The sequence below is a fragment of the Rattus norvegicus genome, chromosome 18, assembly GCF_036323735.1.
Source record: "Rattus norvegicus strain BN/NHsdMcwi chromosome 18, GRCr8, whole genome shotgun sequence".
In the NCBI taxonomy this organism is placed as follows: Eukaryota; Metazoa; Chordata; class Mammalia; order Rodentia; family Muridae; genus Rattus; species Rattus norvegicus.
Window position 1 is genome coordinate 3,438,080 of NC_086036.1, and position 26,189 is coordinate 3,464,268.

The 26,189-nt window shown below is 48.8% G+C and overlaps 2 protein-coding genes across 6 annotated transcripts in view; one reads left to right on the top strand and one right to left on the bottom strand.

The window, feature by feature from the left end:
- Cables1 (Cdk5 and Abl enzyme substrate 1) overlaps positions 1-17,877 on the top strand; it is a 106,276-nt gene extending 88,399 nt beyond the window's left edge. For all 3 annotated transcript variants that reach the window (NM_001415691.1, NM_001107404.2, XM_063277454.1), the window contains 3 exons: positions 11,920-12,026; positions 13,375-13,582; positions 16,697-17,877. In NM_001415691.1, coding sequence (NP_001402620.1) covers positions 11,920-12,026; positions 13,375-13,582; positions 16,697-16,837 — 456 coding nt within the window. In that variant the 3' untranslated portion in view covers positions 16,838-17,877. The remainder of the gene's footprint in view (positions 1-11,919; positions 12,027-13,374; positions 13,583-16,696) is intronic.
- Tmem241 (transmembrane protein 241) overlaps positions 2,787-26,189 on the bottom strand; it is a 152,234-nt gene continuing 128,831 nt past the window's right edge. Inside the window, exons 15-16 of one of the 3 annotated variants that reach the window (XR_001842036.3) lie at positions 5,211-5,462; positions 2,787-5,134 (exon numbers count right to left, since the gene is read on the bottom strand). Coding sequence is in view for 2 of the 3 variants with exons in the window: in XM_017601069.3 (XP_017456558.1) it covers positions 5,408-5,462 (55 nt within the window). In the remaining variant the exon portion in view is untranslated. Of the gene's footprint in view, positions 5,463-15,260; positions 18,726-26,189 lie in introns of those variants that run through there. The other 2 variants (XM_017601069.3, XM_039097282.2) reach the window with 2 other exon arrangements.

Sequence of the window (26,189 nt, forward strand, 5' to 3'; positions counted from 1 at the left end):
ACCTGATAGGAGTTGACAGGGAGGGACAGAGGTAGGTTCCCATGTGGGAAAGCAAGGGTATGTGCACAAAGTGGGGTTGAGACCCTCGAGTGACAGCCCTGCATCTGTGACCGTGACTCTAGGCCAGTGACTCCCAAGAGACTCAGTAAGAATTGGGGTTATTTGAGCAGGTTGCAGAAGGGCCTTCTGTGGAGAGAATATCTTGTGTATTCTATGGATGCCTCACCTGTCAATTTAAAAATTTACGGCCTATAGGAAAGGGTAGAATAGAAGGTGGGACATCCAGGAAGCAGAGAGAATTCTGGGACAGCACAGGAAGCCAGTCACATGGCAGAACACAGATTAGAGTAAATGGGTTAAAATAAGATTTTTTCCTAAATATTTATTTATTTATTATATATAAGTGCACTGTAGCTGACTTCAGACACACACCAGAAGAGGGCATCAGATCTCATTACAGATGGCTGTGAGCCACCATGTGGTTACTGGGATTTGAACTCAGGACCTCTGGAAGAGCAGTCAGTGCTCTTAACCGCTGAGCCATCTCTCCAGCCCTTAAAATAAGTTAGGATCTAGTCAGAGAAGAGCCTAGCTATATGGACAAGGTATTTGTAAATGTATTTTGAGTCTGAGTCTTATTTCTGGGAGCACAGGACTAGGAGGAAGAATCAAGATCAAACTTTTTTTTTCTTCTTTGAAGGAGAGCCATTTTTATTGGGATTGCACTGAGTCTTTCTTTAAATTGGATTGGAGAAAATTAACATATAAATAATCTAAGTCTCCTGATCCATGGACAAGATGTGCCTCCCAATTGACTGGGTCTTTAATTACTGTAGCAACATCTTGTAGTATTTAGTATACAGACATAACTTCTTGTTTTAAAGATTTATTTATTTTATGTATGTGAGTACACTGTAGCTGTCTTCAGACACACCAGAAGATCATTACAGATGGTTGTGAGCCACCATGTGGTTGCTGGGAATTGGACTCAGGACCTCAATGCTCCTAACCACTGAGCCATCTCTCCAGCCCTAGACATAACTTTTCATACATAGATAATCCACATAAGTACTTCATATTTTGTGGTGATTTTTAAATAACATTATTCCAAAAATACAAATACGGGCTATCATATATTCCCCAAAATATCAGTGACCAAATACATAATAGTAATTTTTTTCTTTTTTTCCTTTTGTTCTTTATTTTTTGAAATAGGAAATTTTATTTATTTACATTTCAAATGTTATCCCCTTGCCCAGTTTCCCCTCCCAAAACTCCCTATCTTATCCCCCCCTTACCCTGCTTCTACTCCCGGCTCACCACCCTAGCATTCCTCTACACTGGGGCATCGAGCCTTCACAGGACCAAGGGCCTCCTGTCCCACTGATACCAGATAAGGCCCCTTCAGCTCCTTCAGTTCTTCCCCTAACTCCTCCATTGGGGTCCCTGTGATCAGTCTGATGGTTGGCTTCAAGCATCCGCATCTGTATTGGTCAGGATCTGACAGAGCCTCTTAGGAGACAGCTATATCCTGTTAGCAATAGTGTCCAGGTTTGGTGTCTGCATGTGGGATGGACCCCCAGGTGGGGCAGTTTCTGGATGGCTTTTCCTTCAGTCTCTGCTCCACTCTTTGTCCCTCTATTTCCTTTAGACAGGAGCAATTCTGGGTTAAAATTTGGGAGATGGGTGGCCCCGTCCCTCAACAAGGGGCCAAGCCTAACCTCTGGATATGGTCTCACAGGTTCTCCCTCACCTTCGTTGGGTATTTCAGCTAATGTCATCCCCGTGGGGTCCTAGAAGCCTCTTGCTTTCCTGACATCTGGGACTTCTGGTTGCTACCCCTAGTTCCCCGTCCCCCAATGTTACATACCTCTGTCTTTGTCTAGTCTATGTCTTTTTATTGGGGAATTGAGTCCATTGATGTTGAGTGATATTAGAGACCAAGGATTGTTGTTTCCTATTAATTTTGTTGTTAGAGGTGGAATTATGTTTGTGTGGCTAATTTCTTGCTTTTTTTTTCTTTCTTTCTTTTTTTTTTTTTTCTTTTTCTTTTTTTCGGAGCTGAGGACCAGGGCCTTGCGCTTTCTAGGCAAGCGCTCTACCACTGAGCTAAATCCCCCACCCCAATTTCTTGCTTTGTTTTATGGTGCAGTTTCCTTCCTTGTGTTGGAATTTTCCACCTATTATCCTTTATAGGGCTGAATTTGTGGAAAGATATTGTGTAAATTTGGTTTTGTCATGGAATATCTTGGTTTCTCCATCTATGGTAATTGAGAATTTTGTTTAATATAGTAGCCTGGGCTGGCATTTGTGTTCTCTTAGGGTCTGGATGACATTTGCCCGGGATCTTCTGGCTTTCGTAGTCTCTGGTGAGAAGTCTGATGTGATTCTGATAGGTCTGCCTTCATATGTCACTTGACCTTTCTCCCTTACTGCTTTTAATATTCTTTCTTTGTTTTGTGCATTTGGTGTTTTGACTATTATGTGATGGGAGGATTTTCTTTTCTGGTTCGATCTATTTGGAGTTCTGTAGGCCTCTTGTATATTCATGGGCATCTCTTTCTTTAGGTTAGGGAAGTTTTCTTCTATGATTTTGTCAAATATATTTACTGGCCCTTTAAGTTGGGAGTCCACTCTCTTCTATATGTATTATCCTTAGGTTTGATCTTCTCATTGTGTTCTGGATTTCCTGGATGTTTTGGGTTAGGAGCTTTTTGCATTTTGCATTTTCTTTGACAGTTGGCAATGTTTTCTATGCCCTGAGATTCTCTCTTCTATCTCTTGTATTCTGTTGGTGATGCTTGTATCTATGACTCCTGATCTCTTTCCTAGGTTTTCTATCTCCAAGGTTGTCTCCCTTCATGATGTCTTTATTGTTTCTATTTCCATTTTTAGATCCTGGATGGTTTTGTCAATTCTTTCACCTGTTTGGTTGTGTTTTCCTGTAATTCTTTAAGGGATTTTTGTGTTTCTTCTTTAAGGGTTTTTACCTGTTTACCTGTGTTGTCCTGTATTTCTTAAAAGGAGTCATGTATGTCCTTTTTAAAGATCTCTATCGTAATCATGAGATGTGATTTTTTTAAATCAGAATCTTGCTTTTCCAGTGTGTTGGAGGATCCAGGACTTGCTGTGGTGGGAGCACTGGGTTCTGATGATGCCAGGTAGCCTTGGTTTCTGTTGCTTATGTTCTTTCTCTTGCCTCTTGCCATCTGGTTATCTCTGGTGTTAGCTGGTCTTGCTGTCTCTGACTGTGGCTTGTCCCTCCTGTGAGCCTGTGTGTCAGCACTCCTGGGAGACCAGCTCTCTCTGGGAGGAATTTGAGTATGGAGAGCTGTGGCACAGGGTCAGCTCTGGGTGCAGATGGAAACTGGAAGGAACCTGTCCCAGACTACTCCTCAGTTCTTGTGTCCTGAGGGCTTCAAGTGGGCCTCTCAGAGCAGAAGTGGTAGTCTTACTTGTGTTCTCAGGTCTGCACTCCTGGGAGACCAGCTCTCTCCCGGCATGATTTGGGTATGGGAACCAAACTTCTATAAATAGTGCCCCATGTTGGGTGCCAAAATGTTGTGATAAAAATTAATTGGGAGTTTCTCCCCTACCTTTGATCACTCAGTCCAAAATAAAACTTAAAACCTTTTTATTTATAATTATCCTTAAAAGCACCAGAGCTGGGCAGATATCAGCCTCTGTGCTACTTTGTCTGCTTCCCTCTCAATAACCCAGGATATCATTGCCATGCTCTGCCTGGGCACCCCCTACTCCAACTGGCCAACCCTCATGGCCATGTTCTCATGATTCACTTACCCCATGATGTGTTTTCTCTTCACCTCTCTCTTTTCTCCTTCTGATGGTCTCTACCTCAGATCCCAAGCATTAGAACGGAAACACTGCCTACTTCCCCTCAGCCCAGCTACAGGCTGCAGGCACCTTTATTCAACCAATAGTTTAAAGTTAAGGAGCAAGGTTTCATAGCATCACTTGGTTTACAGGAGGAGCTCTCCTCCCTGAGGCAGCTAGGGCCAGGGTTTAAAATGACAATGCCTAGCAACAGGCCAAAGCCCAGAAGCCCTCACTAGAAGCCTCAGGCACACAGAGAGGACTGGGAAGCTCTGCTCACCCTGACACCCATCCCACTGGATAGTGCCAAGTCTGGGAGGCTGGGCTCTGTTCTCTGCTGACCCCTGGCACTTGCTGGCTCATGGGAGCAGGTTCTAGGGACTATTTGGCCTGTGGATCCTGTTGCCTTAGCTTTGTCTCCTAAGGCCAGGATGGAGCATGTCGGTGGAGGAGCCATGTCTGAGACTTGGCGACTGTTGTCCAGTGTTACGGTGTGCTATGAATTTCAGGCTCCATTACAGCCATTTTAAATGTGCAGTCTCATGAATTCTGTTACTGTCCTTTGATCCCAATACAGGTGTAGTCTCTTTTTCTAGTTCCCGGAGGATTCAACAGTGCTAATTCTAGTCTAATCTAGTCTAGATTAAATTAATTCTAGTCACATCTTTCTGGTCAATCTCCCATGCGTGACTCTGTCCCAGAATCCTTTCTGCTTCCTAGATATCCCACCTTCTATTCTACCTTTTCCTATAGGCCATAGGTTTTTTTAATTGACAGGTGAGGCATCCGTCGAATTTCTAATTTCTTTGGTAAGACTACCACTATTCTGATTTCGGAACTGTATGTGTTCCTGTCCTGGAGGTTTGTATACATGGACTCATAGGCTGTATCCTTTGTTTGGTCCGTCTTTCACACAACTTGGTATTAGTGAGATTCACCCGTAGACTTCTGTTTATTTGCTGAGCAGTGTTGGAAACACAGTTTATCCATTCTCCTGTTGATGGCCACTCTGGTTGTCTCTGATGTAAGGCTATCATGAAAACCGCTGCTGTCAGTGTTCTGCACATGACTCACTGTGGGCATTTGTGTCTTTTGTCCTTGCATAAGCACCTGGGATGGGTCACTCAGCATCACCCATCCAAGCCGTAGATGGATCTGTGCTCACTGTCCTTGCTGTAAGTGATGGCAGCCAGCCCTGTGGGAGGTGCCACAGGGGAAGTGACTTGGTGTGAGGTGGCCTTGCACTCTTCTTCCATTTGTAGTTTTAAGTGTTGACCCAGCAGGTTACTCCCACGGTCATCTGTCAGGAAAATGCAAAAGTCAGACGTTAACTTGAAGCCTCTGGGGCAGGTATGAAGACCACAGGGTAGCCTCACCTGTGGTTTAGCTGGCAAAGCCGTCATAGAAGGCAATCATAGACCAGGAAAGCCGTCAATGGAGGTGACCACAGACCACAGACCGTGAAGGCTGCCTGGCTACATGCACATTCTTGTCCGGTGTTAGCTAATGTGCAGCCGCAGAGGACAGGAGGCCTTCTGTATAATTCGGTTCCTCTGGAGTGTTGATCTTATCATTAGTACCTGGAGCTTGCTGTGGTTTTCATTGCTACCTTGCTTTCTCCTCTCCTCCTGTGGGTGTGGAAAGCAAGTAAGAATCGAATGTAAGGGGGAGCCATAGTAAAGTCTACACAGTGAACCCTGTGCAAATGGACTGACTATAAGTCCTCTTTTTTTTCTCGTCCTGCTCTGCCATGAGAAGGAAAGCTGACAGTCTTAATGATGTCCATAGATACCCACATCTCAGCAGAACACCTCTTCCCCCATTTACCTAACAGCAGAACCTGAGTCCTGAGGTCCCCGCATCACCCTTGTATCTTAGAATTCGGTTTTCTGGGACACTGTGAAATGCTTTGCAATGGCAACTAGGGAACTCAACAAAAAGATTCATTCAGCCTGTTTGGTGGCTGGACACTGCTCCTGCTTCCAGAGATAAAAGTTTTATTATAAATGCTTGTTTTCATTAAGCATTATTTATATCGGTGGCTTAGGTGCTCACCTGACTGCAGAATGCCCAAGAGATGAAGCGTCTGCAGCCCATCAACTGACTGACAGTGCGTGTGCCCCCTGTCACAAGGCATGGTGACACCACAGTATGATCAACCCCATATGACAGCGGTAACTACGCACCAGCACCACTGTGCTCTGGGGGTAAAACGGCACCAAATGCACCCCAAGCTGCTTAGGCCACAAGCCCCTGCCCAGAGTTTTCTTACATTCACTCTTGTCTTCAGAAAGAGGACTAAATGCATGGGCCGGCTGAGATGCCCATCTGCAGCTGGTTAGAGGGATTGCGTCTCTAGCCATCACCTGCTTAATCAGCTGAACAAGCAGAGCACCTGCCTCCTGCTGCCCCACTGAACTGGGAATGCTGATGGCTATTAGGCTGTCACAGTCGAAGCAGAACTGAACGCTGAGGTTTGCAGGGCTGGAAGGAGCTGCCTAGATCACTGGTACTACTTCCGTTTAAGGTGTGGTGGGGAAACTGAGGCAGTCTCCCTTCCTTGGGATCTTCCCACCCTGGATAGGGGTGATTTCTGACCCCGAGAGACAGTATCAGAGCGGGCAGGTAGATTAGGCAGCCTACGTGCCCATGTCCAGAGCTGCATGTGCAGATGCTCAGAGGAGAGAGGCCAGCGCTCCACCAGAGCCTGGGAGCTCTACACAGCCAGTTCCCCAGGATCTTTGCTGAGGCAAATGGCTCCCTTCCCTCTTCCACTGCACTCTGAGGGGCCTCCTCTTCACAGCATCACTGTGAGCTAGATGAAGCCCAAGGTCAACTCCTTGGAGGCCCCTCCTTCATGAGTCAATAATTCTAAAAATGAGTGGAATAATTCCAAAAAGCAGTGTGTCCCAGTGTCCACAACAGATGCAGTAGGTACTTACATGAAAACCAAGCTGTGGGGTTTTTCCTCTTTTCAGGGTCCTTTCCAGTGTTCTCTCTGCCTCTGTCCCTCCCCCTCCCCTCACTCCCCTTTCCCCCTCTCTCCTCCCTCTCCCTGGTGAGGTGGGTGTGACCAGGCTCCTTTGTGGGTCTCATTGCTCTGGACATAGTCTTTTGGCTGGGTTCCCCCTCTCGGCTGACCCTCCTGGCTTCCCTTTTACACAGCTGGTTACTCACAGCCAGAAAGCTGCGAACAGGCGCGCAGGCAGTGGCCTTCCTTTGGATGCTTGATCAGAAATGCAAGCGCTGCAGCCCAGCTCTGCTGCCAGACACAGCTGCCGGTCAAGAGGTACCTTTAATCAGGCTAATCCTGTGGCCTGGAATTAGGAAGGGGCTACACCTTGCTTCATTAGCACTTTGATTTATAGTAGCACACCTGCAGATCCCAGCACTGCAAGGTTTTAACCCTAGTGTGTCAGACTGGCAGGTGAGCTTAAACCCCCAAGTCAGAAAGGGAAGCTGGCAGGGGCTAGGAATTCCACGCCTGCTACGGAGTCTCCCGGTACTCTGGCTTTACTGCCATCGCTGCAAGGACAGTCTCTTGGGCAGCTGGGATGGCCAGGCACCAGGGGTTACCATACAGCTCCCTCAAGGGAAGATAATGTCAAGTTGTCAGGGCTTAGTCACACCTTAGTAGTCAGCAGGGGGACCTGTAGCTCAGAAGCAGTGAAGACGTCATCCCTCTGACACCTCCTAAAGCAGAGGGTGGCCCTTCCACATCCTAGAAGATCCCCAGGCAGCAGAGTGGGCAGAACACAGGAAAGGCTCTGCAGGTCAGGCGTCCTGTGTGTGCCGCACAGCAGCACCATTAGGTACACGCCACTACTGTGGTCAGGACTGGATCCCCTAGGAGATGCCTCAGCCAATGACCTTAGGCTGTGTGTCTGATCTGCAATGGGCTCTCTGTAGATGTGAATGAGATGAAGTGAGGGGAAGGTGGAGACACAATCTCACGTGATTGTGTATCTGTAGAAGGGACAGAGAAGACTGCAAGAGTTGTAGGAAGCATCCCTCTGTCTTCGGACCAGACGCTTGGGGGGCAAGGAAATTTGTAGAGACAGAGCAACACAGCATTTTATTTCCACAAGGACAGCCTGCCAACCTGCTGATTCCCAAATCTTCGGCTTCCAGCTAAGTCGCTAGGACAGCCTGCAGTTGTTAACACTCTCCAGATTGTTACAGCAGACCAGGAAACCAGAACAGCCACTTCCTGTTCCCAGCCACTTCCTGTTCCCAGCCAGCCAGCTCCACACAGCAGGACTTACCACCGTCCTCTCCCTATCATGTCCTGGAGGTATTTCACTGTCTCCAAATATAGCTGTCTAACCCCAACTAGACTGAGGGAGACAGGCTAGAGCGACTGGGGCCCTTGCCTCAGTGATGTGGATTGTCACCGCCTACATCTGTCCCAAGTTCACGGATACCTTTACAGTCCCTAAAGCAGACACCCTCCCAGATACTGGTCCCACCCGGCCTGTGCCCATCCCATTCTTCCTGAAAGGAGCATCTTTTTCTGGGCTTCCTCTGCCTCTCACTCTGGAGCACTGCCGACCACTTGGCAGTGAGATGCTGGGGCTGGGAAGAGAGGCTGCCAATCAGATGGGATGCGGTAACTGCTGCCTCCCTGAAAGTGGAGCAGGGGCTTCTTGTTTCAGCAGCGTCTATTTCTGGGCTTTAGCAGAAAGAGCATTTTACAGAGGAGCCTACACACGCCTCAAAATGCATTACCTAATTTAGGAAAGACTCAAGGTGGGCAGCGTGGCGGGACTGCCCAGAATGTAGCACTGGAGGCCAGGACAGGAGGATTGTAAGCTTAGGGCCAGCCTGGGCTACATAGTGATACTCGGGGGACAGGTGAAGCTCAAGTAGATAAGCAAGCCAGATGCCAGATTGGGCCAAGCCCAGTTCACTACCAGAACAGGGACACGGACTGCGGCTAGAGCAAACACACAGTAGGTCAGGAATGGTCCTGAATGTCACTTGTGCCTGCAGGTGGCATCCCTGTGAACTTGAGAGTTTTGCCATCCAGGTAGTTGGAACATCTGCCACGGCCTGGGCTGAGGGTCTCACATTAACACTCAGCTGCCCAGACTTCCTCTCACTACCAGGAAAGGACCCAAGTGCATGGGATGGGTGGGGCCACTGCAGTACACTGCAAAGTTCAGCACCCACTCCAGGTGGGGGCTGTGGTTCTGTTGGTAAAGTGCTTGTCTTGCAAGCCCGAAGACCTGAGTTCAGCCCTCAGTACCTATGTGGAAAGGGTTGGGCATGGACGCACATGTGTGACTGCAGATCTGAAGCGGTAGAGAGACAGGAAAGATCCCTGAAGCTCCTCCTGGTCTCGTTGGCCTAGTGAGCTCCAGGTCAGTGAGGGATCCTGTCTCAAAGAGGCAGACCAAGTTCCTAAGGATGACACTTGAGGTTGTCCTCTGACATGCGCTTGTACACACATGCACACACATGTGCATGTGCACCCAACCCCTCACACTTCCAAAGCCAGGTGATGTGCAGTATTACGTGGTAGGTTTAACAGGTAACACTAACAGAGTAAGAGTGATCTCCAACCCACCTAAGGGAGTCCTACCTAGGGGATTAGGACTCTAGCTTCTGACCAGCACCCAGGCTAGCTCCAATACCCAGGTAACTACCATAGTTGGGAATCTGCTACCTCTACTGCTGGTTGTAGGCCATGTTGCTGTTGCTAAGTCCTGCACCTACAAAATAAACATCCAGAGCTAGTGAGCTACAACTTCTAGGTAGCAGAAATGACAAGTCATTTCTCCTCTTCTCCAGGGTCACTCTCTTTGTACCACAGCATCCAACAGGAAGAGCCAGAATTGTATTTGTCACCCTAGCTGCAAGGGAGTCAGGAAACTTAACCGCTAGTTTCCTAGGCAGAAATGTATTTGTCACCCTAGCTGCAAGGGAGTCAGGAAACATAACCGCTAGTTTCCTGGCCTTTATGATGGAGTAAGGCTTCCCAGATGGAAGTAGAATGTTTATGGAAGGTTAGTCATAGGGAACTTAGCTGAGTGAGCCACGAGACACAGCCTCATATAGTTAGCTGGAAGCGAATGTTAGTTGTCAAGGATAACCTGATGCACAAGTCTTGGCTGCTAGGCTAGGGTTTGAGTGTTTCTGCTTTGACTTTGACTTGTTGAAGTTGACCGCTGCTTTGTCTCTGTTTAGATCCATACATCTTTGTGATAGCCTCACAAGCAGGGAGCTATCTTCATCGTCTGGTTAGGGAAGAGCTGCCTAGAAGATAGTGCATTAGGGGAGCTGAAAATGCCAGGGTGGGAGGCCAGGCTCTCACTCTGTTCTGTCTGTACTTGTCGAGAATGGGACAAGCTTCTCCACCACACTAGGCCTCAGTTTCTTCACTTCAAGAGAAGTGTTAGGTGTCCTTTCATATCTCCCACATCCAGCCAGCTATGAGGTTACTACTGCAGGAAAGGATCTGGGCCTGTTGGAATGTTCAGATGCTCATTGGCATCGGATATCCTGGCTTGGAATTACTCAGCTCATCTCTCATCTACCCAGATGTCACGAAATTGTGAGCTGGTTTAACAGAATTGAGTCAGTATCGCTACAGTTAGTGTTTATGCTCCAGAAAAAGAAAAAGCCATTAGAGTCCCTTTGAACTGGGTTATCCGTGGCTTGTAGCTGCCACCAAATGCAGTTCGTATGCCTATTCTAAGTATCCTAAGCTGGGGTGTAGCCCAGTGGCAGAGCACTTGCCAGGCACACCCAAAGCCTTGGGTTCAATTCTCAGCATCACCCAATCTGAAAAGTCATCGAGAAAGACGTCAAACCAAATGCTCAGAGAAACTCAACCAGTGTTAGCCAGGGTCACTGGGAAAATGTTAGATGGGTTTTGCTGGCAGTGGGCCATCCCTGGGACTCCATGTCACAAGAGGTAGCAGCCCTTCGTGTGGAAAGCCAGTCACCTGCCAAAGGTGACCTCTGTTGTCAGCCAAAAGAGACCCTTAACATGTGCACTTTTGGGATGGGCTGAGGCTAAATGTGTGACCCAGCAAAAATACAAATGCGGTGTTACATGTGCAGAGCACTGAGCAGGGAAACCAGAACACTCTCAGGGAGCTCAGAGGAACCTGTCTTTAGGGACAGGGAGGATTTAAACAAGGGACTGTTAAAATAGTCACCATTACGTACATATAAGGGATGTTACTCTGCCTCTGAGGGGAAGTTCATATGCAGGCTCCAGTGCCGCTGAACCTGGAAGCGTCAGCTCCCTGTCCTGGAGAAGCAAGCGCGTTGTGTACTTACGTGAGGCAGTTAGGCTGGGGAGATGGCGAAGTCACAGGACGCTTGCCACCGCTTGACAACAACTCACATGGTAGGGAGAGAGAATCAACTCCTCACCCTCCCACTCCACCCCGTACACACATGCAACATGGTAAAAGCAATCATGTACACGTGTACATATATATATATATATATACATATATATATATATATATATATATATATACATATACATGTTCAAAGGGTATCTGGGTGTGGCACTTAACATCTGTAATCCCAGTAGTAAGAAATCTGAGTTCAAGGCCAATCTTGACGACCTAAGAGCCCTGACTCGAAAATAAATGAAAAGATGGTGGTTGCCAGGACTGGAGAGAGGACAGGGAGACAGACGTTCCTCGGGTATGGTTACATAACAGTGTGAATCTGCATAACGACACTAAATGGAGTCCTAAAACGGTAAGGCTTATACATATTTTGTCACATCTTGCAAAAACTATTTAAACACTAGCTAGAATTTGTTGAGTATCTATGATGTGCAAGGAACTTGCACAGTTGGGAGGTAGGACCTGAGATGCCGGAGTCTCCCAAAGCTAGGCTCCTGAGTGGGCTTCTGAGGATTTAAATCCAGAGCTCCAAATCCCAGTCCCATGCCTCTGAATCCTTCCTACTGTGGACCATAGGCTTTGGCCCAGGCACTCGCCTGATGGTCTGCTACTGGCTGCTTCGAGTGATTCTGGCTTCTGCCTCCTGCTGCAAATTGGATTTAGCTTGTACATTGTTAGTACCTCTGACCTGTGGTTGCCTTCTCTGTTATAGACCACAGTGATTGACTATGTGAAGCCCTCAGATCTCAAGAAGGACATGAATGAAACCTTCAAGGAGAAGTTTCCTCACATTAAGTTAACACTCAGCAAAATCAGGAGGTATGGAAGCTGCCTGTGACCCTGGCCTTCTCTCCAGGGCCCTCCAGCACACAGTGTATTACACTGAGCTCAGTGTATTACAGTTCTTCTTGTTCCCCAGGAAAGGAAATACAGTCACGCTCACTAGACACTCTTCCGCTGCTGTCTGACTCGTGTCTGGATGGCGCGGGAGAGCCTGGGGCATCAGGCATTGGGCCAAGCTGACCCCCTGGTTGACACAGCTCTTGGGGCGATGTTCATTCAGTGAGAAAATGCTGTCTGCCTGCAGCTTCCCCAGCTCAGTAAAACAGAGGTTATAAAAATGACAGAGGATGGATCTGCGTATGGAGCTCAGTTGATGGAGGGCTGGCTTTTCCCGCACGGAGCACTGGGTCAAGTTCCATCACCAAACAACGCTGGCATGGTTATACAGTCCTGTGAACTCAGCACTTGGGAGACAGAGGCAGAAATCTGAGGTCAGCTTAGGATACATGAGTCATGTCTAAAAAAAAATAATCCAGCCAGAATGGGCAGCATTCGGGTCCTGGCGTTCCGAGATGCAGGCAAAACAGAAGTGCATAGAATGGGCACCTTAAGGCATGAGAAACTCCACCCACCCAGACATGACTTCAAGGCCCTATCTTTGAACAGCCACCAAAACAGCCAAAACAGAGAAGCAGGCCCAGATTTCCCAGACAGATGATTGGATGGGTTTGTGGTGACCCACATCTGCCAGCCACTCGCCCTGCCAAGCTAGAGAAGACTCGTATTACAGTGCCCACACAATGTATCCAACATGGCCAGGGTGTGTTATGCACCACTGAGAATCCCGGTATGTGCAGGTTTTACCCTGCGGTGTATCCTAACATAGTTTGATTCTGGCATGTTCCAAACCAAAGAATAAAAACATTGAGCACATGCTGTGTCCATCCATGTTACCTAGGCTTCCCCAGGGACACCAATGGGCTTGCTCAGGCCCAGCCCTTTTCCCACCTAACTTCACAAGCGTGATAATCAGTAAGCACACCAGCCTTACTGAGGTACTTAAGTGTGGATCTCCTCTTTGACTTTGAGGAACCCCCTCTCCCAATTTTGCTAGGGACTCAGCCATAAACTATGTCCAGCAGTGTCCTTTCGTGTCCTATATTTGGAGCCGTCTGCCAATCATCCCTGGAAGTGGGGATCTGGAGCATGCTGTGTCTCTGTCAGAGCCCCAGCTACATGGTTCGCTCCCACATCTACTGTGGACTAATCTTGGCCCATATCCCTTGTGGGAGTAAAATAGAGAAAATGTTTTCCAGATGCTGTCACAGTGTTCTTGTGGGTCCCCTGAGCTGTCTCAGGACTCCTGCTTCCTGTCTTTCCCTAGCCTGAAGAGAGAGATGCGGAAGCTCGCCCAGGAGGACTGTGGTTTTGAGGAGCCCACGGTGGCTATGGCCTTTGTCTACTTTGAGAAGCTGGCCCTCAGGGGAAAGCTGAACAAGCAGAACCGGAAACTCTGTGCGGGAGCCTGTGTGCTGCTAGCAGCCAAGGTCGGAAGTGACCTCAAAAAGCATGAAGTCAAGCATCTAATCGATGTAAGTGAGCTGTGTCTTGGCTGTGGGGAGGGTCCCCGGCAGGCAGAGGACCTTAATGGTCAATAGAGATAAGGGCTGTGAAATTGTTTGTAGGAGAAATTGATGATCTACCTAGATAAGACTAAAAGGCCAGCATGGGTCATGACCTAAAAACCTTCCTTGGGTAGCATGAGGGATGAATTCACAGCCAGAGAAGTCATGGTAACCACAGGACATCTTTGGAGCAGTGTTACTGCAGAACAGACAGGCTGGTTCAATGGGGTGGTGTTGAGTGTCTTAAAAAGGCAAGCCCTGGGGTTGGGGATTTAGCTCAGTGGTAGAGCGCTTGCCTAGCAAGCGCAAGGCCCTGGGTTCGGTCCCCAGCTCCAAAAAAAAAGAACAAAAAAAAAAAAAAAAAAAAAAAAAGGCAAGCCCTGCTAAAGCAAGGAAACCCTAATCACCTAGGTTGGATTTACGAGTGCCTGTCTTAACACAGAATGTGTAGGCAGACTTTGTGGTATAGGCCCATAACCCAGCTGCTTGGGAGGCAAAGGCAGGAGATTGAAGTTCAAAGACAGCCAGGGCAACCTAGTAAGACCTTGTTTCAGATTAAACAGAGTGAAGGATTACAGCACAGCAGTGGGTTCCTGATCGGAAATGATCTTACCATGTCTTTTATAGCACCCTATGGACAGGTGGCTGGTGACTAGAAGGTGACTTCCCATAGTTGTTCAAGGTCACCGGCTTGTCTACTTCCTGGCTTTTTTTTTTCCCTGAATCTGGTCTCTCTTTTGTCACTAAGCTTATCAAGACCACCCAACTCATCCCAGCCTTACAGTACATCACTGGGGCCAGAGCCAGCCGCATTAATTTGTGAGGGAACACACATTCAGTACATATAGTCAGAGCCCCATGGGGGTGGAAGGAGCGGGGAGGGGTTGTAGGCAAGAGCCTTCATGGCTGTTTCCAGAAAGGGGTGCTCACCAGGTAGGTGTGCAGTTAGGGGTGGCCAGTTTGAAGAATGCCAGTCAGCACTGGACTACCTGCAACCGGAGAGTGGCCACATTAGAGGGAAGGAAGGAGCAGGTGTGAGAGGGGAGCTCCAGATTGATTAGCTTGTGTTTTAAAAGCATTCTCACAGGTGAGTGGGGTAGACCTGGGGAAGGCAGGACAGCCAAGAGCACAGGACAGTTGGTACGATGTCCCGTACATCTGACTGCCCCACTGAACACGGAAATGCTCATTGGATGCCAAACCCGAGCTAAGGATCTGTAGACTTGTGCAGTTGTCCCATTTCTTCCCTGGCTTGTCAGTCACAGCCCCAAGTACAGCAGAGAAAAGGCCCCCGATAAGCAATCTGTACATTTTAGGTTGTGCACAAAGCACGGTGATATAAGCTTACCCTGTCCGACCTCAGCAAAAAGTGGGCCCTGTGTCCCGGGTAGCCCCCTTGTGTACACCAGCACCTACTAGTCACCTCATTTGTGAGATTGCCTGACTGCCCAAGCATCACAGGGCTTATGTCTGAGTAATGTCCTATAGCATGACACCTTCGTCTCACTCCAGCTCATCCTGTAGGCATCACAGGGCCAAGCACAGAATAAGCAAATGAGAAAACACATCATCTGTGAAACTCTCACTACATTTGTTTTAGTTGTTGTTGGTCTTAGTGTGCACACTTTGTACGTTAAATTTCACCATAGATATACTATTTTATTAAAGATCTACAGGATCTGATACTGTGGTTTCAGGGATCTACTTGGGGAAAATGTACACGTCTGCACATACATGCGGAACTAATGCATTTTCAGAAGTAACACTAACACAGTTCTTACCATTTTTACACTGTACATATTTAACACCGTTCAGTGTTGTTCCACACAGCATAGGCTGACAGCATCAACGAAGAATTCAACAGTCAGTCGAGAGCAGCATCCTACCCCGATATCCCTCCCAGTTTAACCTCAGTGCTGTGGGTTACCACTGTTAGTGAGACATTTCATTAGTCAAACGCTGAGCTTAAGCCAAGACTGGGTGATCTAGGAATGGGGAGACTCCCTGTCCCCCCACAGTTTCTGTATCTAATCCCGGAAGCCTGTATTACTGAGAAGCCATTGGTCACTCAGCTGTTTAGATGTGGGACAGCCTTATGGGGACTTGGGATCATCACCAATCCTCTTGTGCCATGCAGATTGCCTGGGGTATTTGCTGGCCAATGTGATCTGACCTCGAAGCCTGACTCAGTTATAACAGAATCCAGCTAGAGTCAGGTGGTGGTGGTGGTACCCACCTTTAATCCCAGCACTCAGGAGGCAGAGGAACGTGGATCTCTGAGTTTGAGCCAGCCTGGTTTACAGAGTGAGTTCCACGAGAACCAGGGCTACACAGAGAAACCTTTTCTCAAAAAACGGGGTGGGGGTTGGGAATTCTAGTTAGGTTGCTTCTCAGTGCATCAGTTTTCCCATCCTGTGACTGTAAAAGAGGGATCTTGATCTCTCAAGTTGTTGCCACCTATAAAATGGGCAGAAACTCTCTTTGAGAACTCTGAACTCTTCGAGGAGTGAATGGCGTTGTCACGGATGCCCAGATAGACCTCTGACCCTTGGGGAAGGTGTGCTATCCACATCGCCAGGCTAAGGCGGGAAGCACTGCCTGGACTAACCCCTCCTTCTCTGCTGGGAATGGGTAGATAGGTGGTTGGGCATCTCTTTCTCATACCTGAAACTCACATTGAAATTAGTTTTTATTGCAGTGGTTTTGGGATTGGGCCACACTCATGCCTTTCTTGGGGAGTTGATGTCTCTTGAAACTAAAGTAGCTACAAGGGTGGGAGGAGGAGTCCAGCTGCGAGGCTGTCCGTCCTGCTTTCTGCACAGCATGGACTTAGCCTGTCCTGGTTTTACCCTGAGATGGATCAGCACACAGCCTTTACTAGATGCAGCCGCCTGACTCTGGACTTCCAGCCCCCCAGAACCTCTGTTCTTTTTAAAGTCACCCAGTCTCTAGAACTCCCTTGCAGCAACAGAGCGCAGATGCATCAGTGATAAGGACTCACTTGATAGAAAAATTGCACTTGGAAAAAAAAACAAACCTGTTTTTATGTGCAAAACTAAAATGGCTCTCTTGGCTTTGCAGAAACTGGAAGAGAAGTTCCGGCTGAACCGAAGAGAACTGATCGCCTTTGAATTCCCAGTGTTAGTGGCCTTGGAGTTTGCACTTCACCTGCCAGAGCACGAAGTCATGCCTCACTATAGACGCCTGATCCAGAGCTCCTAGCACCGGCCCCAGGAGGGCTGAGACTGCTTCCTCAGTGCAGTGGAGCCTCACTTACTACCAGACAGGGGAGAGGCGAAGCGGCCACCACTGAGCTCAGTCTCCTTGCAGCTCCGCTCTCACAGAGAAGCCTAAGTTCCTGGAGAGACTAGGGAGAGCTCAGGCTTGATGAGGAGGCATGAGCTGGGGATGATGGAGGCCCTCCCAGCTCCGCAGACAGAGCTCAGCTGTGCCCAGCTCTTCCTCTCAGGCACATGTGAAGCTTGACGCTGCCTCAGAGCCTTTCCTACGGGACCGGTCCTGAACTTGTAGCATGGTGTGCTGGGACAGAGGAGGGAACGGATTCGGGGACACTGCTTCATGTTCCCTCACCCTGTGTCAAGAGCGTGCCAACCTATTTTTATATCTACCATCGGAAGTGCACTTCCCTGGGGCACAGGGGTATGGGTGTGCAAGTGTCCAAGGGGCACTGTGACACTCAACCTCAAAGCCAATCCCCCACCTTCTATGGAGCTGACTTGTAATGCCTTCTAGGTAACAACGACTCAAATCCAGATTGATATCTCTGCTCTTAGGAGATAACACTGTTCATGAAACCGTACCTGCCACCCATTGGAAAGGGTGACAGTTCTCAGTGTAGGTAGGGTAAGTCACTTGCAGAGTGGTGCGCTCCGAACTCCTGCTGTCCCATCACGGCCGCAGTTTAACCCTCTAGCTCTTGCCTGTGGAGACACGAGGGCTGCACTCCATAGCGTGTATTCCTGTGCTCTATGTTAGAGTGCATAATGAGCGCGTTTATTGTGCTAATTACATGTGTGTTTTATAAAAGTCTGTACTGGGGGTAAGACGCATGATCGGTGTCTTGTGGTTTTTGCAGCTGGGACAAACTACATTTCAAGCTGTGGTTGAACTGATCGTTAGTACAAAATTGTGACTTGTCCTGAAGCATTGGCCATGCTGTCACCAGGCGGTCATTCAGGTGTGCCCTTCCTGACGAGAGCCTGTGGTCATGGAAAATTAAAATATTTTGTTGTTTACATATACACCAATGTGTGTGTGAGCGTGAGTCTCAGTGGCTTGTACACTCAGCTTCCCTGCCTCCATCCCAACTCAGATCACAGTAGCAGCAAAGGCTGCAGGCAGACCCTGTAGAATTCTCCTGGAATTTCCTGGAGAAAGAAGAGGGGAGGAAGCAGGTGTCCACAGTGAGATCTCAGCCCTTCAAGATGGCTCTCACAAGGGGTTGGGGATTTAGCTCAGTGGTAGAGCGCTTGCCTAGGAAGCGCAAGGCCCTGGGTTCGGTCCCCAGCTCCGAAAAAAAAAAAAAAAAAAAAAAAAAAAGATGGCTCTCACTATGTAACCCAGGCTGGCTTCAAACTCGAATCCTCTGCCTCAGCCTCCCCAGTAGGACTGTGGCACTACCCAACAAACAAACTGCTCATTAGGCCTAGTCTTGACTGTGTTGACTGACCAGTCTGGTCTCAAGTCCTCTTCCTGCCTCAGCTTCCCAGCAGCCAGGCCTGCAAGTGTACACCACCACTCCCGGCTCCTGCAAGGTGGGACGCTCAGTTGCAGCTGCTGTAAAAACGTGAGCCTTGCAGGCTTTTCAACCGTGTGGTTAGCTGAATTCAGCCTAAATATTTTGCTATCAAATTCCCTTGTCCAGGTATCAGTTGGGTAGGATATGATAGCACCTGGTCTTTTTTGGAAACTCAAAAGTTCAGTCAGCTAATATCTAAGGAATACATCCTGTTTACAAAGCAAATTGGGAAACACAAAGACTCCAACTCTCTTTCCTCCTCTTCAAAATGCTCCCGGCCATCTTTTGCTGGCATCTTGTCACCATGTACATCACAACGAGGCTCTGGGCTCTCAGCCCCTCTCTCAGAACCTGCAGAAGACAGAACTACCCTATAAACAAGGCTCCTGTAGGTAGGAATGGCCCAGGCAGTTCCCAGACACTAAGCTGGGATTTGGGGGACCAATGCTTCCCTGTGTCTTGAAACCAGATTGATCTTCTTGGACTTGGGACGATGGGTTTGAGTGACTGTAGATGGATTAAGACATTACTAGTCTTTTTCCTTTTAACTTAAGTGCTATCGTTACAAGTGTGTGGAGTTGGGAGTCTTAATTTGTTGGGGGTGGTGCCTTCATGAGAGTGAGAACATTGCAACAAGGAGTCTTCTTGCCATGTTCACAGCTCCAGCTTTCTGGAGGCCAACGAAGATGAGGGGCATCAGGGATGTGCATCGCAGACTCTAGACACTTCCCCAGCCTTGGGTTCTGGCAAGGAGTCCAGGGGAGACCTGAACCTGTGCTGTGAGAAAGTCACAAAGTCACGAAGGCCAGTTCTAGAAGTTTCTATGGCTTTGCTCTTTGGCCTTTATCACGAGGAGATCCAAAGCCCTCTTTCTCTGAGGACCGCCCTGCACTTTCTTTCTCTAGGGCAGTCTCTAGAAAAGCTCTATCCTTGGGTCAACAGAGAGGTTCCCAGTCTGGCCTGCAGGCCTGGATGGACATCTCTGCCTCAGTTAGCCCTGTGTGTTAAGGAGTGCAGAGAACCAAACAGAAAAAAACTTTGACTGGGCCAGTTCCCTCACCTCTCTGTACCTGTTCAGGAAGCCCCAGACAGCATACATTCAAGTCACTTCCTTTTGCTAACTCAGGAAATCTATGTCAAATGAAAATATGGTTTGTTTTCCTCGGCAATCAAAAATTCCTCAACAAGAGGAATTTTGTCATCAACCAGCAGACTCCATTTGGAGTGGGTCACTTCACACAAATCAGTCCTTGTCACATGTCCCATTTCAGTGACCTAGGAACAAGACAGGATTGAGGGTTCTTCCCTTCCTTGTTCTTCCTTCCTGTTCCCATGCTAAGCTCTGTGCCCTGCAGGCCCTGGCCTCTGATAACTCAGGAGGACCTAGGCTTCCTGTCAGAGGGCAGGGGAGAGCTCATGTGCACCCCTAGTGAAGGCAGAAGTCTTTCCAAGTAGGGGACTTGCAGGGAGCACCCTGTGGCCAGGGCAGCCTGCAGTCACCTTCCTGGAACAGTTTAAGGACAATGCTGCCGGGTGGGGACAATGCTGGGGACAAGAGGAGAAAACAAACACCAGGAGCACAGATAGGGATTCCCGTATTTAGGTGAGCACCAGCCTGAACAAAGGCAGTTCTAGGGGTGCAGCTAACTACAAGGCAAGCTGATAAGGGCTAAAAGAAGAAAGTTGGCTGCATGAGGTAAGTGGTGGGTGGTTTGAGAGGACGCTGAGACAGGTTACTGGGAATTAAAAGGTGTATTAGAAGAGTTAGTAACACCATGGACAGACAGGCAGGGGCAACAGCAAGGCAGGCTCTCTGATAAGACCCAGCCCGAGTGTCAGAAAAGAGACTCTCCATGGGGAGGCTCGACAGGAAGACCAGCAGCAGGCTCTGATTCCTAAGCAGGAGGCAAGGAGACTCACCTCCATGAATGTCTGTTAGTCACAAGTCTCTGCAGTGTCAGCAGCTGTGAAAGGGAACAGCCTCTGAAAAAGCAGCAGCAGCTAGATCCTAACATTAGGTCCTTATGGTTCTCCACACAGCCACTTGGCAGGGACCCTGCGGGGGGGGGGGTGTCCTAGCAAGACTTTACCCTAAACGGGCCCATTCAGAAACAAAACTTTCCAAACAAAGTTTGCAGGTACGGGGCTAGGGCCCACACTGCTCTGCGTGTATTAAAAGCTGCTAGGCAGCCGTTCTCCATAAATGCAGAATATAAGTGACCTCTGAGAAAGAACCAGTCACCATGTATAGAAGTGTCTGAGTGGAGAAAGGCATACAGAAAATAAATGCAGATGGTTTTTGGAACAGCAAAGAACAGTGCCAGCCACTGGCTATCAGCCCATGCATCCCTTAACCCAGCCTAATAACGTCAGGATGCACAGGACCAGAAAGACACATGCTGGACTAAGCCACTGTCATATACAGGGCCCACACACACAGCTGGCTTGAAGTGGATCCATGCTCGTTGTGACTTAAGTGTGAAATGTCACCCAGAGGCTCGAGTATTTCAACACTTGGTCTGTAGCTGGCAGTACTGCTTTGGAAAATTGTGAAATTTTCTGGAGCCAGAGCCTCTGTGGAGTCTGAGGGTCACTGGGGGCGGGACTTGAGGTTCTGAAGTTCCTCTGATTTACTTCCCAGCTGTTCTCTGTCACGGACACCTGTGACCAGCTGCCTCATGTTCCTGCCACCCTTCCCTTCCTACCATAACAGACTGTGCCCTTTTCTAGACCTAAACAAACTTCCTCTGTGAAGTTGCCTCTTGTCAGGTAAAGAGAAAAGCAACTTCTATAATCACCTAGGCCAGCAGTGGCCATGGGCACTGCTTGGGTCAGGCCTGTGCCCCAGGCTGCCCAAGGGGCAGGGAGTTTCCACAGCGGAGACTTGGTGCAATACAGTGAGCTGTGCAGCTGTGACCTGGTGCCATCATGGGTAAACCAACCTTCAGATACTTGGCATTTTTTCAGTGTGTCTCACACCGGGTTCTGGAAGCTTCTAAATCGAAAAGCCAGTGGTCAGGGATAGGGACCTCTGACAATACAGAACCAAAGAGAAACTCCAGGTGCAGGCCAAGGCCATGCAGCAGAGGTAGAAGTCCATATTCCGGAAGGACAGGTGACAGATGGGACAGTTTTTAGCAGGGGCTCTGACAGAGTCACAGGGAAGAAAAGGAGTCCTAATAGGACTCCTAGTCTATGCAAGTCTGGGAGGGTTGAGGTGCATAGTGTGGCCATCAGAGATGTTCTAGAAGATCAGACAGGAGGCTGGCAGTCGGGACTCAGAAGATGGAAAATATTGAGCCTGAGAATGTGCACATGATGAGGCACTCCTGCTCCATGGAGAACACAGTAAAGCACTGCTGGAGCACCTACAACTGTGCGATGACAAAATTCACTTATATTCCATCCCTTTCTCTTCTTTTAATTTTCATTTTTGTTTTTCAGGACAGGGTTTCTCTGTGTAGCCCTGACTGTCCTGGAACTCACTCTGTAGACCAGGAAGGCCTTGAACTCACAGAGATCCACTTGGATCTGCCTCTGTGCCACCCCCACTAAGCTCAAGTCTTTTCTTATTCCCATTTCTTGGTTGACAGGAGTGTTGAACCTTAAGGGACACTGGTGAAGTCCAAGGCACATGATGCTATCAACTATGTGGTCCCATAGCAGTGAGTATTTGATGATGTCTCTAACAAGATTACCCCTGGCAGCTGACTTAGGGTGATATTGAAGACCTGTGCAGTCAAGCCTTCCTTCTGGTTGGTTACCCCCGGTCCCATTCAACTGCCTGGGCAGCCGTCCTCTAGAAGCCCTTTGGTGGCATTTGTCAGCAAAGTTACCTGTGGCTTCTCCTCCCCTCCTCTGTTCCCATGCAGAGTTGAGAGCTGATCTTCGGCTTATGAATGCAGGGCTAGCAGGCTTCCAAGATCTCAGGTGTATGAACCTAGCACCCCCTACTCCAGGCCAGAGCATTCATTCCACAGACAGCCAGGGGCAGGAGGCTGTGCCAGCTCTTGGCTCTACAATGGTTTCCACGCAGGGCTGTAATTATGGGCCACGGTCACCTGGAGCAGCTTCTTTTTTTCCTGTGGAGGACTTAGCAACCGCTCACAGACAAACTATCTGTGGGTCTTTAAGCCACTAACAGATTCCCCAGGCACCCAGGTTCCAAGAGAGACACCCCCATATTGTATAATGGGTACAACTCAGTTAGGAAAGCTCTGCCCCTCTCAACTGTCCCTGGACCTTCAGAGTTGCACCTCCCTTCCTAGAACACAAAACCCTCCTCCTTCTCCTCTGCCTGACTACATAAAACCTCTCCCTGCCCACGGGACCTGTGTGAAGACTCTCTCTGTTCTGCCCTTCGGACCGGAACACTCCTCAGAGTCCCCACCATACTGTTTGCCTGTCTATGGGGTTGTGGTCCAGACTTTCCTCAAACCCCTGCCATGCAGCTGTCTGTCTGTAAGTCCATATGTCCATGTCATCAGTAACTCTTCTAATAAACCTCTTATCCAAGTGGACAGCCTGCTTCAGTTTCCCCCTTAAGTCCCAAACCTGAGACCTTTTCATAATGAGCTAAAGTTTAGGGTTGAACCTGGGCCTTTACATTGAATAACAGGATCCATAATACAAACAGGAGCCTGAGGAGGTGACTGAAGCCCCACCCCCTCAGAAGTCCACGTCAGAGTCCAGTAGGAAAATGCTAACTGCTGCCAGCTTCTCACCGCTTACCCTGGAAGATCTGCAGTGGATGGGGAAGAGGCAAGACCCTTTGTTACTGGTAAGACCTTGCCAAAGCCCACTGACAGGAGACGGGGCGCAGGGGGCTGGGGGTGGCAGCAACTTGGAAATAAAGGAAACAGACATCACTAGAAACAGAGCTGCCCCTTTAAAGAACACCTTTAAGGCCACAGTCTCTCAATCACAGTTGTGCCTACCGTGGTGTGGGGTGGTCCGGGGATTTTTACAGGATGGGAAGGGGACGTTAGGGATGGCGACTCCATCTGTAGGTCAGTTTTCTCCTGCAGTCTCAAAGAGTTGGGTCGATTCTCTCACCTTCTGGAATCTAACGGCCGACAGTGTTACCTGTGAGGCCAATGCTCCTGTCCAGAGAGTCTCAATCCACCCGAGGCTTTTAGGGCCTTAGCCCCTCAGGACCTTCCCAGTTTCCTCTCTGTTATCCAGTATGCACTTAGTCGCCAGACACAACCCCCGGCTGGAGATGAGCTTCAGGAAGAGAACTATTGCATGCAATTGAACTGAGGTGTGTTTTTAGGTTCAAGTTCAGATTCGATCAAGCTCTTCCAGATTGGCACAGTCTGGCCCTGGTGACCCTCTCCAGGTCAAGGTTGCTTGGCAGTTCCACTCAACTCCCTGGTCTCCTGAGCTCAGAAGGATGTCTTGGCCCAATCCCACCTTGTGCCTTTACATCCCAGCCTATGCTGGCTTCTCTCACAGCTGCTTCTGTCACTGGTGCTTCAGGTTATGCTCTCCCAGACTCCAAACCCACAGCCTGCTTCCAGCTAATTCTCCTTTTCCTCCCCACCAACTCTCCATGTCATCCCTTTGCACCTCTGATTCAAGTCTGGGGTTTCTTGCCCATCTCATGGCCCTCCTCAGATCTCCTCCTGGACCTTGGCTCCCCTGAGACTACTCTGTTCCCACCGTCATGGGCTCAGCCCTGCTCCCTCCCCAGGCCCTTGTGGATCCAGGCACACATTCCCATGTCACACTCACTGCACTCAGACACTCACGCCTCCCCTGGACTGAGTGTCCTTTGGCTACTCAGTTGGGAAGTCCCTATGCCTCATTGTCTTTTGCGGATGGGTGAGTTCCAGAACTCTGGACATAGAAGCATTTGGGGTCCATGCTTGCTCTTAAAGGTCCCTAGAGGACTATGCCGCCACAGAGTGGCCTCAGAGAGTCACCTAAGAAGGTACACAGACTCACCTACTCAGGAAGCTCAGAGGGCGACTTTCAGTCTTTACATAGAGACTAAATACGATTTTTCAGGAAGCCTTTTAGAAAATCAAGACCTCGGGGTTGGGGATTTAGCTCAGTGGTAGAGCGCTTACCTAGGAAGCACAAGGCCCTGGGTTCGGTCCCCAGCTCCGAAAAAAAAAAAAAAAAGAACCCCCCCCCAAAAAAAGACCTCAAAGAAAAAGAATGACTGAAGGTGAATATTCATGCTCAGGACTTTCGCTCATTGAAAACTCCACCTCTGGGTCCTATTGTTCTGATATCTGGGCTCAGAGATGTGGTTCTTACTGTTGTCAAAAAATAACAGTTTCCAGAGAGGGCTGGGGAGCTGGTCCAGCTGTTAAGAATGCCACATGTTCTCAAAAAAGAACCAGGTTCCGTTCCCAGTCTCTACAAGGTGGCTCCTTACCATCTAACTCCAGTGCCAGGGGATCTGATGCCCTCTGCTGACTTCTGCAGACACTAGGCACACACGTGCTATACATACATGGGATCTGATGCCCTCTGCTGACTTCTGCAGACACTAGGCACACACGTGCTATACATACATGCAGGCAGAGCACTCAGACACATAATTAAGTAAATAAGTAGTAATCTAAAAACAGTTTCCAGAGACCAATTTACCATTCCAGACCAGATCCTTCTGGGGAGAATAAAGAGACACTTGACTAGCACTTGCCAAATGCGGTCCTCAGAATCACCCATGGGGCTTGTAAAACTGAGACTCCTTGTAATTCCAGAATCCCTGGAGGTGAGCATCTGGGACTCCACAGCTTACCCAGGTGGCATTTTTTCCCCAAGCTTGACAACCACAGCCATAGAGGTGTCAAGGTATCATAATAAAACATGTAGAAGACAGTCAAGGATTCTGGTGTAGGAAGAGGAAAGACATAGGCAAAGAAATGTTGGGTGCACATCTTTAATCCCAGCACTTGGGAGGCATAGGCAGGCCGATCTCTGTGAGTTCAAGGCCAGCCTGGTCTACACGAGGACAGCCAGGACTACACAAAGAAACCCTGTCTCCAGAAACACAGACAACAAAACCGTAAAGTGAATCATAAATCCTAGCTGGCCTGAATAAAAGGCACTCAGTCCGGGCATTTTATTTACAAGCTGTCAGCCTAGACTGGGAGTTTGGAGCGATCCTAACTTATTTCCTAGCCCATGTCCCCTGTTACTTGCTGTTTTCATGGCCACGTGCTCATGGCATCTCCTCTCATGGCTGGCCTCCTCCACTCTCCGACTCCTTTCTTCTGTCTCCTCTCTATGAAAGCCCGCCTGTCTCTACGTACTAGAGGTAGAGGCTCTAGCCTTCTGTTGATCAGTTAAATTGGAGTGCGAGGTTTGTATAGCATCTGCTGGTGTACAGGAGGAGCAGACCATGGGAGCCAGCATTTAGCATCTGAATAGAAGCAGCACCAGGACCAACCCACTGCACAAAACAAACAAACAAACAAACAAACAAACAAGGATGCTGTGGCAGCTAATGGGCCACACGGGCCACACAGCCAAACAGGAGAAACACAGTGGGAAGCAGACCCTTGTGCCCTCCCAGTCGGGGAATCATTTGTTATGATGTCAATTCCAGTGTCTGCAGAGCAAACTGTAAGCGCTCAGAAGACACTCAGAGGTGATGCCAGCTGCTCTGAGTCCAGAGCTTCAGGCTGTGCTACAGACAGATGGATGACTGGAGCCATGTGAGTTCACAGCAGTGCCACCGGAGAAAGTGGGGTGATGGAGCAATTATGAATGGAGTGACTGAGCACAGCCAATCACAGCTAACCATGACCTCATACCACAAAACCACTGCTCTAAAAACCCGGCCTCGCCAAGAGT